Raw genomic sequence first — 18476 nt, 5'->3', positions numbered from 1 at the left:
AGGAACATCTGGGAGGTGGGGTGGTGCTTTATGTCCGGGATGGCATAGAGTCCAACAGGATAAAAATCCTGCATGAGACTAAATGCACAATCGAATCTTTATGGGTAGAAATCCCTTGTGTGTTGGGGAAGAGTTTAGTGATAAGAGTATACTACAGTCCACCCTGCCAAGATGGTGAGACGGACAGTGAAATGCTAAGAGAAATTAGGGAAGCTAACCAAATTGGTAGTGCAGTAATAATGGGAAATTTCAATTACCCCATATTGACTGAGTAAATGTAACATCGGGGAATGCTAGAGAGATAAAGTTCCTGGATGGAATAAATGACAGTTTTATGGAGCAACTGGTACAGGAACCGACGAGAGAGGGAGCAATTTTAGATCTAATTCTCAGTGGAGCGCAGGATTTGGTGAGAGAGGTAACGGTGGTGGGGCCGCTTGCCAATAGTGATCATAATATGATCAAATTTGAATTAATGATTGGAAGGGGACAGTAAGCAAATCCATAGCCCTAGTGCTAAACTTTCAAAAGGGAAACTGATAAAATGAGAAAAATAGTTAGAAAAAACTGAAAGGAGCAGCTACAAAGGTAAAAAGTGTGCAAGAGGCGTGGGCATTGTTAAAAAAATACTATCCTAGAAGCACAGTCCAGATGTAGTCCACACATTAAGACTTTAAGCATGGCTAAAAGGTGAGGAGAAAGAGGCTATTTTAGCCAAAAGATCTTCATTCAAAAATTGGAAGAAGGATCCAACAGAAGAAAATAGGATAAAGCATAAGCTTTGGCAAGTTAAATGTAAGACATAGATAAGACAGGCTAAGAGAGAATTTGAAAAGAAGTTGGCCGTAGAGGCAAAATCTCACAATAAAAACTTTTAAAAATATATCCAAAGCAGAAAGCCTGCGAGGGAGTCAGTTGGACTGTTAGATGATTGAGGGGTTAAAGGGGCATTTAGAGAAGATAAGGCCATCGCGGAAAGATTAAATGATTTCTTTGCTTTGGTGTTTACTGAAAAGGATGTTGGGGAGATACCCGTTCCGGAGAAGGTTTTCATGGGTAATGATTCAGATGGACTGAACTAAATCATGATAAACCGAGAAGATTCGATAGGCCTGATTGACAAACTGAAGAGTAGTAAATCACCTGGACCGGATGAAAATTTCAGATGTATTAGTAAAAATTTGTAACCTATCATTAAAATCATCCATTGTACCTGAAAAATGGAGGGTGGCTAATGTAACCCCAATATTTAAAAAGGGTTCCAGGGGCGATCCGGGAAACTACAGACCAGTTAGCCTGACTTCAATGCCAGGAAAAATAGTGGAAAGTGTTCTAAAGATCAAAATCACAGAACATATAGAAAGGCATGGTTTAATGGAACAAAGTCAGCATGGCTTTACCCAAGGCAAGTCTTGCCTCACAAATCTGCTTCACTTTTTTGAAGGGGTTAATAAACATGTAGATAAAGGTGAACTGGTAGATGTAGTATATTTGGATTTTCCGAAGGCATTTGACAAAGTTCTTTATGAAAGGCTTCTAGGAAAAATAAAATGTCATGGGATAGGTGGCGATGTCCTTTCGTGGATTACAAACTGGTTAAAAGTCAGGAAACAGAGAGTAGGATTAAATGGACAATTTTTTCAGTGGAGGGGGATGGTCAGTGGAGTGCCTCAGGGATCTGTACTGAGACTGGTGGTTTTCAATATATTTATAAACTAGCTGTACCCGGCCAAGCGTTGCTGTGGCTCAGTCCGGTTTAATTTCACAATGCGCATTAGCTCTGCTCCGACCATCCCAACTCCCTCCCCCCTTCCCCGGCAGTGGAAGGACTGGCTCGGTGACTCTTTTACCCTTTTCTCCTCCTGTGTGTAAGTGTCCGGCAGTCCCTACTCCTTCCCCCCTTCCTCAGCGGCGGAGGAACGGGCTGAGCCATTTCTCGGAGCGGCGACTCGTCTGCCCTTTTCTCCTCCCCTCTGTGACACCCAGCACATAGCGCAGAGCTCTATGGTCCGCACATGCGCGGTAGAGCTGCTTTCTACTGCGCATTTGCGGTCCGTCGCTTTTACATCCAACAGATGGCACTGTTTTTCTCAAAAAGCATGTTTTTACCTGTCACAGGTGTGACATCTATATAATATAGGTATATAGAAGCACGCACGAAATCGAATCCAACGTTGTGTCAAAGTTTCAAAGCAATCGGTGAAGAACTTTCTGAGATTTAAGATTTTGAACAAACGAACATTTACATTTTTATCTATATAGATGATCTGGAAAGGCATACAACGAGAGAAGTAATCAAATTTGCAGATTATACAAAATTATTCAGAATAATTAAATCACAAGCGGATTGTGATAAATTGCAGGAGGACCTTGTGAGACTGGAAAATTGGGCATCCAAATGGCAGATGAAATTTAATGTGGATAAGTGCAAGGTGATGCATATAGGGAAAAATAACCCATGCTATAGTTACACAATGTTAGGTTCCATATTAGGAGCTACCACCCAGGAAAGAGATCTAGGCGTCATGGTGGATAATACATTGAAATCATTGGTTCAGTGTGCTGCGGCAGTCAAAAAATCAAACAGAATGTTAGGAATTATTAGGAAGGGAATGGTGAATAAAAACGGAAAATGTCATAATGCCTTTGTGTCGCTTCATGGTGAGACCACACCTTGAATACTGTGTACAATTCTGGTCGCCGCATCTCAAAAAAGATATAGCTATGATGGAGAAGGTACATAGAACGGCGACCAAAATGATAAAGGGAATGGAACAGCTCCCCTATGAGGAAAGACTAAAGAGGTTTGGCCAGTTCAGCTTGGAGAAGAGACGACTGAGGGTGGATATGATAGAGGTGTTTAAAAGCATGAGAGGTCTAGAATGGGTAAATGTGAATCAGTTATTTATTCTTTTGGATAATAGAAGGACTAGGGGGCACTCTTTGAGGTTAGCATAACACATTTAAAACTAATCGTAGAAAGTTATTTTTCACTCAATGCACAATTAAACTCTGGAATTTGTGGTTAATGTAGTTAGTGTAGCTGGGTTTAAAAAAGGTTTGGATAAGTTCTTGGTGAAGTCCATTACCTGGTATTAATCAAGCTGACTTAGAAAATAGCCATTATTTTACTAGCATCAGTAGCATGGGATAGACAGTTTTGGGGTACTTGCCAGGCACTTATAGCCTGGATTTGCTACTGTTGTAAACAGGATCCTGGGCTTGATGGACCCTTGGTCTGACCCAGTCTGGCATGTTCTTATGTTCTTAAATATGTGAAAATACATTTATTTCCCATTTCCCCCTTGTATACTAAATTCCTCTCTCCCTGCTTCAGATGGGACACGTGGGTGACTCTTGTTTACTCATGCTAGTCCAGAAAACTGGAGGGATATCTCATCTGCAGGGATAGACTCTGTAGCATCAGTCATCTTCCCTTCCTCTCTGGGTTGCAATAGATCTGTCCCCAATGGCCAGCACACATACATTAGCTTTGATAAGAACATAAGAACATAAGAAATGCCATACTGGGTCAGACCAAGGGACCATCAAGCCCAGTATCCTGTTTCCAACAGTGGCCAAGTCACAAGTACATGCACAGTGTTACAGCATAAGTCATTGGACCAGCATGAAAACAAGCATGAGACCCCTTTGCTTTAACTTAATTAAATTGATTTCCCTAACTCAGGGAAATGGTATGATCTTGTTCATCTCGGTTGGGAAGCTATAAATAGGGGCATACTAGGAGTCTAGAAAGATTTCTAGAGATTTCTCTTGTAGGGTTGACAGAGTTAATAATAGTAAGGATGCTTGAGAAATTGTCAGTGTGCTCATAGATCCTAGAAACTCCTGCTTTCCAGCAGGACTATGAAATAAGAATGTAAGTAGGAGGCATCTCAACACCCGCATACTTAAGGTGTAAATGGATATACTCTTGTGAGACAAAGGATGCAGCACTACAGTTTTCGCATGGTGGCCAGACAGCATCTTCTTAATCTGTCCATATGGGTTGGGCACAGATGGAGTTTTCTCTGCCAAAAATAAAATCATTTCCTCTGTGGCTTTAAAGGTTAGGACTTTAGTGGTACCCCTGCAGCGCCGCCAAAGGGTCCTAGCATGGGCCCACGACTCCCCTATCTCTGGCCATCCCACAACCAAGAGGACCTTGGAGCTGCTACAGTGATATTATTGGTGGCCGCAGGTCAGAAAGGACATCAAGGCCTATGTCGAATCTTGCCCGACCTGTGCTCATCAGAAATCCATGGCAGGGTGACCTTGGGGGCTATTACAGCTGCTGCCGGCCTCCAAGGAACCTTGGACCCACGTGTCCATTGACTTCATGGTGGACCTTCCTCTTTCTAGCGGCTGTCATGTCATTTGGGTCGTTATAGATCAGTTCTCTAAAATGGCTCACTTTACGGCCCTCCCAGGGCTTCCTTCAGCTCCTGAATTAGCCCAACTATTTACTTCTCATATCTTCCGCTTACATGGTCTCCCTCAACACATCGCTTCCAACCGATTGTTGTGCCGCTAATTCAATGTCCGTATAGACTTTCTCACTGCCTATCACTCCCAGGGGAATGGCCAAGCCGAGCGAACAAACAGGACATTAGAAACCTTCCTTTGATCTTTTGTAAATGAACGTCAGGATGACTGGGCTAGTCAACTTCCCTGGGCCGAGTTTTCACACAATTCCCATATCAATTTTGCTACGGGCTCGTCCCCATTTTTCATAGTATATGGCAAACAACCTGCTCCACTACTTCCCATTCGCATGCTGCCCATCCCCAGCTGCCCAGATGACTGCACAACAGATTAGGAAACTCTGGGACAAGACCCAAGATATGATTCAACGAGCGGCTACAAGGGTTAAGGGCACGACGGACAAGCACCAGTGAGTGGCACCCCGGCTCAATATCGGAGACCAGGCCTGGCTTAGTACCCGGCACATTAAACTTCGGGTGCCGTCGATGCAGCTAACCCCCCGCTACATTGGGCCCTTCCCCATTTCCGAAAGAATAAGACCAGTCACGTACCGGTTATGACTACCGTCCTCCCTAAGAATACATAATGCTTTTCACGTTTCCCTATTGAAACCGCTGCTGTCGTCATGGCCCCACAGAAAACCTCCAGTACCACAAAACCTGTCCTCCGAGGATGATCACAAGGCGATAGCAAAAGCCAGAAGAATGCTGGGCTGCATAGAGAGAGGAATATCGAGTAAGAAAAGGGAAGTGATTATTCCCTTGTACAGGTCCTTGGTGAGGCCTCACCTGGAGTACTGTGTTCAGTTCTGGAGACCGTATCTACAAAGAGACAGAGACAAGATGGAAGCGGTACAGAGAAGGGCAACCAAGAAGGTGGAGGATCTTCATCGGATGACGTACGAGGAGAGATTGAAGAATCTAAATATGTACACCCTGGAGGAAAGGAGGAGCAGGGGTGATATGATTCAGACTTTCAGATACTTGAAAAACTTTAATGATCCAAAGACAACGACAAACCTTTTCAGACGGAAAAAAATCAGCAGAACCAGAGGTCACGAGCTGAGGCTCCGGGGAGGAAGACTAAGAACCAATGTCAGGAAGTATTTCTTCACGGAAAGGGTGGTGGATGCCTGGAATGCCCTTCCGGAGGAAGTGGTGAAGTCTAAAACTGTGAAAGACTTCAAAGGGGTGTGGGATAAACACTGTGGATCCATCAAGTCTAGTGGGCATAAATATAGAGGAGGTGGTAAAACACTGCACGGAGCGGCAGTAGCCACAGAGGCATTCACGGAGCGGGATGCCAGTGGCGAGTAGTTGTTCCACCTTCAGGCAGCAAAATACTGCACGGAGCGGCAGTAGCCACAGAGGCATTCACGGAGCGGGATGCCAGTGGTTTGTGTTCCACCTTCACGGAGCGGAAGGTTGGAGGGCTGCCATCTCCAAAAAAACAAAAAACAAAAAAACCAAAACAAAAAAACAAAAAACAAACAAGCAAAACAGAGGTGGGTAAGAGTATGGGGCAGGGGTGTGGTCGTTTATTTTGGCAGTTGCTACCCCTGATTGAACTGGATGTTCATTGGGATGCGGATACGGCACTGCTCTCTGCATTGGTGGAGGGGTGGAAGGGAATTGGGGCCGGAGGGTGCTGGAAGCCAATAGTGACGGGGGAGGGGGAGAAAAAAAGGGGTGGGGGGGAAGATAAAAAAAAAAATGGATAATGCTGGGCAGACTGGATGGGCCGTTTGGTCTTCTTCTGCCGTCATTTCTATGTTTCTATGTTTCTATGTTACCAGGTGAAAGAGGTCCTGGATGTCCGACGGCGCAAGGGGAAGTGTGAATATCTTCTCTCCTGGGAGGGGTAAAGCCCAGAGGAAAACTCCTGGGAGCCAGCTTCTAATATTCTAGATAAAAGTCTCCTCAAACAATTTCACTTGGCTCACCCCAAGAAGACCAGACCCCCTGGGAGGGGGCGTAGAGGAGGGGGTATTGTTGTGTGTACTGGCCGTGGTCTCCCGCGGCCGTCAGTCCTACCTTTGGGTCCTGGGAGCTGGCCCCCCATGAGGCTCTCTCTGTGGCTCTCTGGCCTGATCAGGCTGACATGCCTCCTCTGACGCCGGTGTCCCTCTGGCCCTCTTAAGCATGCGCGCGATTCACCCCGCCTCTTAAAAGGCCAGAGGTGTGAAAATCTTCCAGACCATCGGTGACTTCAGGGCTTGGGGCCTATTTAGTCCGGCCCAGTCTCGATAACAGGTCTCTCTTCCTGTGAGTTGGTTTTCAGTTCCTGCGTTCTGGTTCCTACCCCGGTGTTCCTGGTTCCTGCTCCTGCATCCTGATTCCTGGTCCTGTGTTCCTGCTCCTTCCTGGTTCCTGCCTTCCTTCTCCGCTCCTGGCTTCCAATTCCTCCTCACCCTCTTGGACTGATCTCCCGGCTCTGACTTTCGCTTGGCCCTCGGATTCTGCTTGTCTGCCGCCTGCCTTTATCATCTGCCTGTCTCCGACGTCTCTTGATTGCTGCCTGCCCCGACCATCTGCCTGTTCCCGACGCTGCTTGACTGCTGCCTGCTCTGACCTCTGGTACGTCTGGCTCTACTTCTTTGCCCCTCCTCAGGGAGGGCTACTCCCGAGTGACCCGTGCCTAAATCCTGCTGGCCCCAATACCCAAGGGCTCAATCTGCGGGGAACGAGGGCTGGTAAATGTGAAGCTCCTGTTGGTCAACTCTTCACAGCCGCCTTCCGACAATGAGGACCTGCAGGGGCCTTCCCCTGGGGGTAGAGTCAACCTCGTCTCGGTCAGGGTCTACAGAACAACAGTAGGGTTGTTTGTCATGCCTATCAGACCTGTGTTGCTTGAGTGGATGCTTTTGAATATTAATGTTAATACATTATAATAGATTTGGGATTGTACTGGCAGCCAATGCAGTGAAATTAGTGAAGGTGTGATGTGATCAAATTTCCTTGTTTCTAATAAAGGTCTCACTGCAGCATTTTGTAATAATGGTTTTATGAGATACGCAGGAAGACCGAATAATAGGGAGTTACAGTGGTCTATGTTTGAGAAAATTAGAGTTTGTAAAACAGTTCGCAAGTCCTTGAAAGTTAGTAAAGGTTCCAACCAATGTAGTATACAGAGCTTGGCGTAGCCTGCATTAATTAATTTATTGATGTGATTTTTCATAATAAAGTTTTCATCTATCTAGATTCCTAGATCTCATACTTGATCTGAGGGAGTAATTTGAAAATTAGCCAGGTCAAGAGGCAGAAGTTTAACCATAGAAAAATTTCTACTTAACCAAATTATTTCGGTTTTATTTATTATTAATGTTAGTTTGAGTTGCGATAGTTCTTGCTGTATTGCTTTCATATAGGTTGAGAGTGTCAATTCTGTTTTTTCAATTGATTTGGATAATGAGATATAAAACTGTAAGTCATCAGTATACAAGAAGAAAGTAATTCCTAAGTATGCCAGTAATTTACACAGTGGGAGCATATAAATATCGAACAGTGTTGCCGAGAGTGCTGGACCTTGAGAGACACCTGTATAAATATGGAAGGTATAGGATATTTGATTGCCAAATTTGACTTCATTCCATTCATAAGCCAGCAGTGATCCTCTCTGTTTGTCTCATGCCCTTTTGAATTCCATTAACATTCTTGTCTTCACCACCTCTTTTGAGAGGGCATTCCTTGCATCTACCACTCTTTCCATGAAGAACTATTTCCTGACATTGTTCCTGAGCCTTTCCTCTTGGAGTTTCATATCATGACCTTTAGTTTTACAGTTTCTTTTCCATTGGGAAAGATTTGATTTTTTTCACATCATTAATTCTTTTCAGGTATTTGAAGGTCTGTATCATATCTCTCCTGTCTCTTCTCTCCTTGTTATTGTTGCTGGACAGAAAATAATCAGAATACCAACAAGCTCTTCAGTATGCAGAGGAGTGCGAGTGTCATCTTCTTCATTTTGTATATTAATCATTTGAAACAGCAGCCAGATCCTCTACAGTGGCCATTGGAGCATGCTGAATAGTTTGGTTGAAAGCCAGCAGTTTGCGAGAGGACATGTGTTATGTTTTGGTTTGGAAGTGGACCCTGGGCCGAGGTGAGATGTCTCCGCCCACAGGGAGGAGCCCTATAGGCCTCAATGCCGGTAGGCGCAGTCTCAGTAACTAGGACACAACTGTAGAATAGACTTTATTAGGGCGAGAGAAAAAGCATAACCTGTGGCGCGGGGAATGCAGTCAGAGTACAGTTCTTGAGCTGTGGGTATTCCCAGGATGACACCTCAGATGTGACAATCCGGTAGTGGCCCGCAGAGCAGGATACGCCAGACAGTCTTTCTCAGTAGTGTAGCAAATACCTCAGGTGTGCAGATCCGGTAGTGGCCTGCAGCACGGGGTACGCCGAAGATGACTGTGCTGTGATAATGGTGTTGAGGTAGTCTGAGGTCCTAGAGCTCAGAAGTTACTTGAGGATGAAGAAACAATCTCCTGCTGCGCAGGATAAGGTGTAGCGAATCCTGCTGGTGAGGACACGGTAGTGGCCCGAAGTACAGGGTACACCGCGAGGAATTCCTGCAAGGTTTGGCAGACATGAGCGAAGTGGTACTCATGAGGAATGGTTCCCAAAGATCAAGGCAGGAAGTCCCTCTGAGGAGCGGATAGCCTAGGAACGCGGAAGAGCCCCCGAGGAGCGGGTACTCAGAGCATTCACACACTGAGACAGGAACAGGAACTGGAAGTCCAAGGAGAAACTGATTCAGCAACGAGAAGAACTCCTTGCTAACTCGTAGGAGCATTGGGCCAGTCTGTTTTAGTACAGGTAGCGAGATGACATCATACGGAGGGGATGCCCCCGAGGTTCCCGCCATGACGTGTACATAGGTGCACGCCTAAGTGACTCCAGAAGCAAGATGGCGGTCGACAGCGCCCACGCTGTCCCGGGAACGCCAGGGATGTCGGCGGTGACTGGCGGAGGCAACCATTCTTCCGAGAATTGATGGTGCAGCGAAAAAAGAGGTGAGCATGAGAGGTCACAGCCGTCTGCTTCCGACGGAGACACAGAGAAACAGCTGCTCAAATTAAGGAGAAGAATGTTGCCATCCAGTTTCTTTTGATGGGATTGGAGCAAATGTCTTCTTCTTCTAGGTGTCCTTAATTTACTTTTAAGCATGCCTACTTCCAAATATGCTCCTTCTGCCAATTTCAGTGGTATCATGCAGTATTGCACTTCTGCAACAGCAACTTCCAGCTCGTGGGAGATATCCAAAGTTGCCACAACAAGCTCAGCCCAAGTCTGAGCCTAGTTTTTGTATGGATACAATCCTCAAACCTTGATTCCTCTGGTAGGGGGGAGGATCCACCTTCATCTGGAGGACTGGCAGAAGATCACCAAGACCATTGGTCCTTAAAATTGTAGAGTCTGGTTACCGTTTGCAAATTTGCCAACCTTCAGGGCTTCACTGTTGTCGGCCTTTAATATTGCTCCATTTCACTCAACTCAGCTCAGTCTCAAGGAGTTCCTCTCCTGCTATTTCCTTATCCTCAAGAAGTCAGCAATTGAGACCCATCCTGAATTTACGAATTCTGAACAGGAGCCTGTTACAGGAGAAGTTCAAAATTAACTCTCTCTATACCATCCTACTATTCATTCAAGCAGGGGACTGGATGTGTGTCCTAGATTTGAAAGGTTTATATTCTCACATACCCATACATTGCTCCCATTGGCAATATCTACATTTCAAAGTAGATTCCTTTCACTATCAATACAAGGTTCTCCCTTTTAGACTCTTAGCAATCCTAAGGGTGTTCACCAAATGCCCGGTGTAGTAGCACCTTCATTGTCAGGGGTTTTGTGTCTTCCATTGCCTGGATGATTGGTTTGTGACGAGACCTTCCCTGCAGAAGATGCTCTGGCTTTTTCAGTCACTGGGGTTCACTGTAAACTTCACCAAGTCAAACCTTGTCTCTACTCAAGTTCATTGGGGTAAGGATAGACTCTCTGGAAAAGAGAGCATTTCTTCCATCAGAGCGAGCTTGCTGCATTTGATCCTTAATCCGGAGCCTTATGCAGAGGGATCAAGTTCCGACTAGGGAACTGTTGGTTATATTAGGTCATATGGTGGCAGCAATACAAGTGGATCCCATGACCTGCTTCATCATGCAGCATTCAGTGAAGTCAGTTTCTTCATCCCTTGTCATTCCCAGTGAGAGTCATGGCAGTAATGAAGAGGTCTCTGAAGTGGTGGCTAGACCCAGACATTCTGGAGATGGGAGCTCCCTATTGGCTTCTACCTCCTCAGGTGATATTAGTGCCAGGAAAAATAGTGGAAAGTGTTCTAAACATCAAAATCACAGAACATATAGAAAGACATGGTTTAATGGAACAAAGTCAGCATGGCTTTACCCAGGGCAAGTCTTGCCTCACAAATCTGCTTCACTTTTTTGAAGGAGTTAATAAACATGTGGATAAAGGTGAACCGGTAGATATAGTATACTTGGATTTTCAGAAGGCGTTTGACAAAGTTCCTCATGAGAGGTTTCTAGGAAAAGTAAAAAGTCATGGGATAGGTGGCGATGTCCTTTCGTGGATTGCAAACTGGCTAAAAGACAGGAAACAGAGAGTAGGATTAAATGGACAATTTTCTCAGTGGAAGGGAGTGGACAGTGGAGTGCCTCAGGGATCTGTATTGGGACCCTTACTTTTCAATATATTTATAAATGATCTGGAAAGAAATACGACGAGTGAGATAATCAAATTTGCAGATCACATAAAATTGTTCAAAGTAGTTCAATCACAAGCAGATTGTGATAAATTGCAGGAAGACCTTGTGAGACTGGAAAATTGGGCATCCAAATGGCAGATGAAATTTAATGTGGATAAGTGCAAGGTGATGCATATAGGGAAAAATAACCCTTGCTTTAATTACACAATGTTGGGTTCCGTATTAGGTGCTACAACCCAAGAAAGAGATCTAGGCGTCATAGTGGATAACACATTGAAATCGTCGGTTCAGTGTGCTGCGGCAGTTTTTTTTTGCCTGGAACAGAATAAAGAAATAGTATTTGAGAAATTCTTTAAGAATAAAGATGTATTATTTTATGGTCAGAATATTTTTTTTATTTCTTGATGTCTCCAAAACCACTTAGGCTCGTAGGAGGCATTTTCTATCCCTGAAAAGTAGGATTTTGTCTATTGGTGCCACTTTATTTTTAAAATTTCCTTTTAAATGTTTTATTACTTTTCAGGCAAATAAATTTATGTTTACTAACCTTTTACATTTTGAGACATTTTTACTTGATAAGACCATCTCAAGTGAGAGCCCTTCCTTAACAACATGAAGAAGTTAGGACCTTATATATAGAAATTGACTCCTCTCTCTTCATTAGAACATAAGAACATGCCATATTGGGTCAGACCAAGGGTCCATCAAACCCAGCATCCTGTTTCCAACAGTGGCTAACCAGGCTACAAGTACCTGGCAAGTAGCCAAAAACTAAGTCTATCCCATGCTACTGATGCTAGTAATAGCAGTGGCTATTTGCTAAGTCAGCTTGTTTAATAGCAGGTAATGGACTTCTTCTCCAAGAACTTATCCAAACCTTTTTTAAACCCAGCTACATTAACTGCACTAACCACATCCCCTGGCAACAAATTCCAGAGTTTAATTGTGTGTTGAGTGAAAAAGAACTTTCTCCAATTAGTTTTAAATGTGCTACATGATAACTTCAAAAAGTGCCCCCTAGTCCTTCTAATATCCGAAAGAGTAAATAACTGATTCACATTTACCTGTTCTAGACCTCTTATGATTTTAAACACCTATATCATATCACCCCTCAGCTGTCTCTTCTCCAGGCTGAACAGTCCTAACCTCTTTAGTCTTTCCTCATAGGGGAGCTGTTCCATCCCCTTTATCAATTTGGTTGCCCTTCTCTATACCTTCTCCATCTCAACTATATCTTTTTTGAGATGCGGCGACCAGAATTGTACATAGTATTCAAGGTGCGGTCTCACCATGGAGCGATACAGAGGCCTTATGACATTTTTCGTTTTATTCACCATTCCCTTTCTAATAATTCCCAACATTCTGTTTGCTTTTTTGGCTGCCGCAGCACACTGAGCTGACGATTTCAAAGTATTATCCACTATGATGCCTAAATCTCTTTCCTGGGTGGTAGCTCCTAATATGGAACCTAACATCGTGTAACTAAAGCATGGGTTATTTTTCCTTATACGCATCACCTTGCATGAATCCACATTAAATTTCATCTGCCATTTGGATTCCCAATTTTCCAGTCTCAAAATGTCCTCCTGCAATTTATCACAATCTTCCTGTGGTTTAATTCCTCTGAATAATTTTGTATCATCAAAAGTGAACCTTCTTGTCTTCTGAAAATGTGAAATGTATCTATCTGAAATAGGTATACTCTGAAGACAGCAGTTCACCAATCCCATAATCCCTCTCATCTTCCCTATGATGTTATATTCACCCCCCTCCCCAGTCAAATGTTTTATGAGAGCTATTGTGCTGTGGCAGTTTGTAAACATCTGTTCAGGGACAGTCAAAGGCCGTTGGGTCTTTTCCAGGAAAGTTCTGGAAGACTCTTGCCTGTCTAGTCAGTGCTGAGCAGTCATGTTATCTACTTGTGTGATTAGCAAACCATTGTCTTCAGAGAATACTTGTTACAGGTATGCAGCCTTGCTTTATGTTTGCTTAGAATTTTGTTGATGAGCACTGGCTTATTTCAAGTGATTGCTCCTTCCTTCTATTATACTGCAGTCCTTAAAGTTTCCTTGTCATGATAATAAAGCTTTATGGACACACTTTGCAGTTTTCAAGATCAGACATCACAACACACTAGAAGTTTCCAGAGGGGTATTTTTTCTAACTAATTTTTTTTTCTTTTTAGATTTCTTTTTATGGCAGATTTCGACACTTTCTGGACATCATTGACCCTCGGACTCTTTTTGTGACCGAGGTATGTAATACATAACAATATTTGTTCTTAGAAGCTATTTATTTTTATTAAAAAAAAATAATTATAGTCCCATGAAAGATGCCAGGCTGATAGTACTAGAAAATAAAAATAAAATATTTAATTTTACTCAAAACTAACAAAGCAAAAGACGTGACATGGCATCTTTCCCTTTAATACACAGCCAATGATAGTGATGATTTAAGGTGATTTCTTTGTGATTTTGAAATCTTGTTGTAATAGAACTGGTCTACAACCACCAATATATTTCACTTTTGGCACTAAAAAGGTATTGAATGTAATGACAGTTTGGTCTTTACTGACTTATTTCAAATTGGATTGGTGACATAGGGCTAGTATGCCAGTAACAGTTTCCTGATCCATACAGTTCTTTGCAAGTAAACAATATGTATTTTTTAATCTCACTAATAATAATTAATATTTATAGAACAACTTCCATTTATATAACTCATTTCACAGCATTACTAAAGACAAAGTTCTTTCCTCATGGAATTTGAGTAGTTTCAGCAAAATGTGGTACACAGCAGAATTTTTGTCAGAAAGATATTTGCTGAATTTGCTGATTTAAAATATTTTTACCTGATGTTATCTAACCATCCACCACTTTGGAGGGGGCAAGTCACTCTAGAAGTGCTGAGTATTTACCCTTTTTATGCATCATTTTAGGATGGCTTCTACTCTGATTTGAATGAGCCTCAGTATTTTTAGTATGCAACCCCTGGTAATATGCACATCTGAAATAGGAGTAGGTGGACCAACTGAGAAGTTAATATTCAGCTGCAGGCAGTCTGGCTAAATTATCCAGATAAACTTATCCAGAGAACAGTTTTCGCTTCCAGCATTGCCTATCAGAAGCAGTGCTGGAGCCACCGGGAGTGAGAAAGTAACACCCTCGTTCCCAGCAGGGATCTGTTCTGGCCATCGGTGGGGGGTAGGACAGTTTCTAGTATGACCGGGGAGGGGAGGTGAAAGCCAGGGGTACTGATGGCAACCTTTTAAATGAAACCGGAAAAGGTGGCAGTAGCAGTGTTGGCAGCAGCAGGGGTGTGTGGAAGGGAAGGGATCATGCTTGCTTTGGGGCTTCTGGTCCGACAGGGCCATTTATGTTCAAGCCCTCTTAAAACTGAGTCTGTTAATGAGAGTAGTAATGTCTCAGTTGAGTGATGTTTCCTAAATCCAAATTGGTTTGGGTAGAGAATATTTTGATCTTCCAAGTGATTTACAAGCTAGAAACAGAAAGTTGAATATTGGACAATACTTGTCCCAATCGTCAGAATTACCAGACTTATTTTTTAGGGTCAGTTTTATCACCGCTTGTTTTAATTCATATGGTATAATTCCTTCTGATAGTGAATGCTTAATTAAGGTTGTGATTATTGGAGTGATAACATGATGTATTTGTTTCAAGGAACTAGCTAGTATTGGGTCACACGGGTGAGTAGCAGGTTTAATTTTAGCAATGACTTGGCTGATTTCCAGTTTCGATACTCTGTCGAATGTGGACCATTTATATCATTTGAATCTTCTTGTGTTTTTGTTGGTGAACTGACAGTGAATTGTTTTGTCAACTTATTGATTTTGTCTGAGTGTGGTAGCATATTCATTGCAAGAGGTTTTTGTGAAGTTGTAGTTTCTCAAGATGGAAGATTTTTTTACAGACTCAAAAAGCAGTTTTGAATTAAATATAACTCCTTGAATTTGTTTAGCTTAGTATTCTTTTTTTACTTTATTGGTTAGTATACGGTATTTTGTAAGGAGATATTTATATTTTCCTAGGGATTCAGCAGATGGGCATTTCCGCCATTGTTTCTCTATTTTTCTTAGGTTCTGTTTGGTGCTTCTCAGTTCATCATTGTACCAGGGCTTTTTGTGTTTGGAGTTATTGCTTTCTTTTTTAGTTTTCATCTAGACTGGACTAAGGTTTTCATCTATGTCATTGACTAACTTGTCCCAGGAATAAAATGCCAATGTGGCATTGGTTTGATTTAGTTCATGGATCTTTTTTTTCTGTTGATTCTGTCTTTTTCCTGAAGGTAAAAGTAAGCTTATTATCTATGTTATTGTGAATTTGGTTGGTGAATGCTGTTGCATGTGCCGGCCGTGGCAGGCCCACGGCCAGGTCCTCTTACACTCTGCTGCTGAATGCAGCATCTGGCTTCTTATCCCTCGCGGCGGTAGGCCATCGGCTCCGTCCTCGGGCCACCCCCAGTGCTCCTGATGCTGCGACGAGCTCCTGTGTTCCGCAGTGGGCCTCTCCACGTGGCCCGCGAAAAGACGCTGCCGTTCAGCGCTGCACCCTTCCCTAGGCATGTGCACGCACATCACTGTCTCTTTTAAAGGGCCCACGGCGGGAACTTGACCGCGGCCCCGGATGATGATGTCGCTGAAGCTCCGGTATATAAGGCTGGGCTCAGCTCTTGTTAGTCGCCTTTGCAACAGGTCTCCACTCTGGTCGTGTTCTTCGTTGCCTCCTGGTGATTCCTTCACGTTCCTGGTTCCTGTTTCCTTTGAGTTCCTGTTCCTGGTTGTCTTCTTCGTTCCTGTGTTCCTGCTACCCAGCTTTCCTTACTGACTGATCTCCTCTTGGATTCGACCTCTGCTTTGCCTGACTATGCTATTGATCTTCTCCTGGACCCAACCTCTGCTTTGCCTGACCACGCTACTGATCATCTCCTAGTCCAGACCTCTGCTTTGCCCGACCACGCTATTGATCATCTCCTAGTCCAGACCTCAGCCTTGCCTTGCCACCACAACTTGATTGCTGCCAGGCCTGACTCCAGCTTGTTCTACGACGCCTCTATTGTCTACTTCCTGGACTTGGCCTTTCAGGCTTTGGCCTGTTCTTGCTCGGGGCCTCCTGTCAGACTTTGGTTCCTATTGGCACCTGGGTCTCCGGGACTCCGCCTCGTCCAGTACAGACTCTACAGTTGTGCTGTTGCTGCCTCTGGGCTGTCCTCTCCATCTTCTCATCGATGACAACATATAGAGGCCTACCTAACTCCAGGCGGCCCTGGTTCCCAAAGGCTCAACCCGCGGGGAACGAGGGCTGGTATTGGCGAAGCTCCAGCTGGCCTCTGTCAGTCAGCCCACTCCGGCTGTCGATGGTGGGGACTCGTAGGATCTCTCCTATGGGTAGCGTCACCCCCACCTCGGCCCAAGGGTCCACCTCTTGTGCAACAATGCTGTATTCGCTTCTATTAATTGGTGATCAGACCAGGGTAATATCGTGTGTGAGATGTTGTTTAGGTAGATATTTGTATTGGCAAATAAGTCTAGAGTGTGGCCTGCTTTATAAGTGGCTGTAGAGACAAATTGGGACCATCCCAGGCTTTCATAGCTTCTAAAAACATTTCACAAGCTAAGGTTCTCAGTATTTTGTCTACCTGGAGGTTAAAGCCTCCTACAATTAATGTAATTCTGGTGTTGGAATACTTTATTGAATAATTCAACAAGTGGTAAGCATTCTTTTTGGAGTAAACCTGGTGGACAATAGACTGGTCCTATATTTAGTTGACTTGATTTTAAAATTGCCACTTCATATGGTGGGTTAATCTCAACTCTGCAAGGTACTATCTTAAGTTCTTTTTTTTTTTTTACAGATTAAATCTAATAATCCCCTACTTTTTTGTTTATGTCTAGGGAAATGACATATTTTGTAGTTAGGGTGAAAAATTTGGTTTAGGAGTATATTATCTTTGTGAGTCAGCCAGGTTTCAGAGATGTAAAAAATAGTGGGCTGTACAGCTTCTAAATTTTAACAGGGATTTTTTTTTTATATAGACTGAACATTTAATAGGAGCAGTGTTAACGTTAGACAGGAAGAGATAGTGGTAGCATTAGTACTTACCAATGGACAAACCAGGTTTGTGATCTTTCTTTTCTTCTTACTCGAGGCACTCCTTAGATCTCTTTTCAGGCCCTGTCCTAGTATGGGCTCAATGAAGCACATCTGGGCCATGATTGTAGTATTCGAACCAGCAATCAATAAAAATGCACTTTGGGCCTGTATGAAGGGGCACACAAAGTGGCAAACTCTTTTGTTGTGCTCCTTCACGCGCCTTCGGTGTTGCTGCCACTGTAAGTTGGTGTGAGGTGGTGGGTGGTGCAGTCAACTTGGCGCTGGCAACATTTTTCTCACCTCCTCCTTCCAGGGTGGGGGGGAGGGCACTCTCAGCGCATCCAAAGCGTTGCCCCCGGAGCTGGTTGCCGTGGTGTTCAGTTGGGCTAGGTAGGCCTTGCTCCCCGCCCTTTCCCCGCCGCTCTCCCCACCGCATGTGTGTATGAGAGAGGGAGAGCACCTGCATGTATGCATGAGGGAATGGAGATCCAAGATGGCACGCTAGAGGCAGGACGCACGCCGACTCTCTCCTTACCTCAGAGTTTTTTTTCTTGTCTGATGCCGCACTCCGGCAAGAAGCAGAGGGCCCGCAAGAGGCTGAATTTAGAAGGCTCTACGCTGGGACCATACCGAGGGCCGATGGACGCCCATGTATTGAGAGGGACAGAAGAACCGGGAGAAGAGTCGCTGGAAGCTGATCATGGAGGCGCAGCAACAGCCGACAGCTTCCCAGACTCGCTAACATCTTTGTCCCCGGCAGAACGGACGGCACCCAAAAACCCAGCAGTTGGTAGAACAGCTACCCAGGTCCTGACGGAGAGGACCCCAGAAGGCACCAGGGAGGCACAGTATACGGAGAGAGCTCCGGAGGAACTGCAGCAGCCGGTAACTGTTGGGCTGGAAGGGGAAGGAGCCTTACGAGGTGAAGAACAATTGCTGGAAGAACTATTGGAATGGCAATTTGAAGAAGATATATATATTCAGGAGAAATCTTATGCATCACAGAATTTATTTATTTTATTTATTTATTTATTTTATATACCGACATTCAATCGAGATATCACATCGGTTTACAGGTAACTGGGCGGATAGGGCGAGATCTGCCCTATTTTACATTATAACATGATAACAAGGTAACAAATATAACATGGTAACAAT

The 18476-nt window shown here is 44.0% G+C and overlaps 1 protein-coding gene across 1 annotated transcript in view; it reads left to right on the top strand.

Annotated features, from left to right (window-relative positions):
• SFXN5 (sideroflexin 5) overlaps nt 1–18476 on the top strand; it is a 932409-nt gene that overhangs the window by 63883 nt on the left and 850050 nt on the right. The window contains exon 2 of the mRNA XM_029594581.1: nt 13394–13462. Coding sequence (XP_029450441.1) covers nt 13394–13462 — 69 coding nt within the window. The remainder of the gene's footprint in view (nt 1–13393; nt 13463–18476) is intronic.

Source organism: Rhinatrema bivittatum, chromosome 1 (genome assembly GCF_901001135.1).
Source record: "Rhinatrema bivittatum chromosome 1, aRhiBiv1.1, whole genome shotgun sequence".
NCBI classification, from domain to species: Eukaryota; Metazoa; Chordata; class Amphibia; order Gymnophiona; family Rhinatrematidae; genus Rhinatrema; species Rhinatrema bivittatum.
The sequence above is the reverse complement of the archived record's forward strand: the minus strand, read 5'-3'. Positions and strand labels throughout refer to the sequence as shown.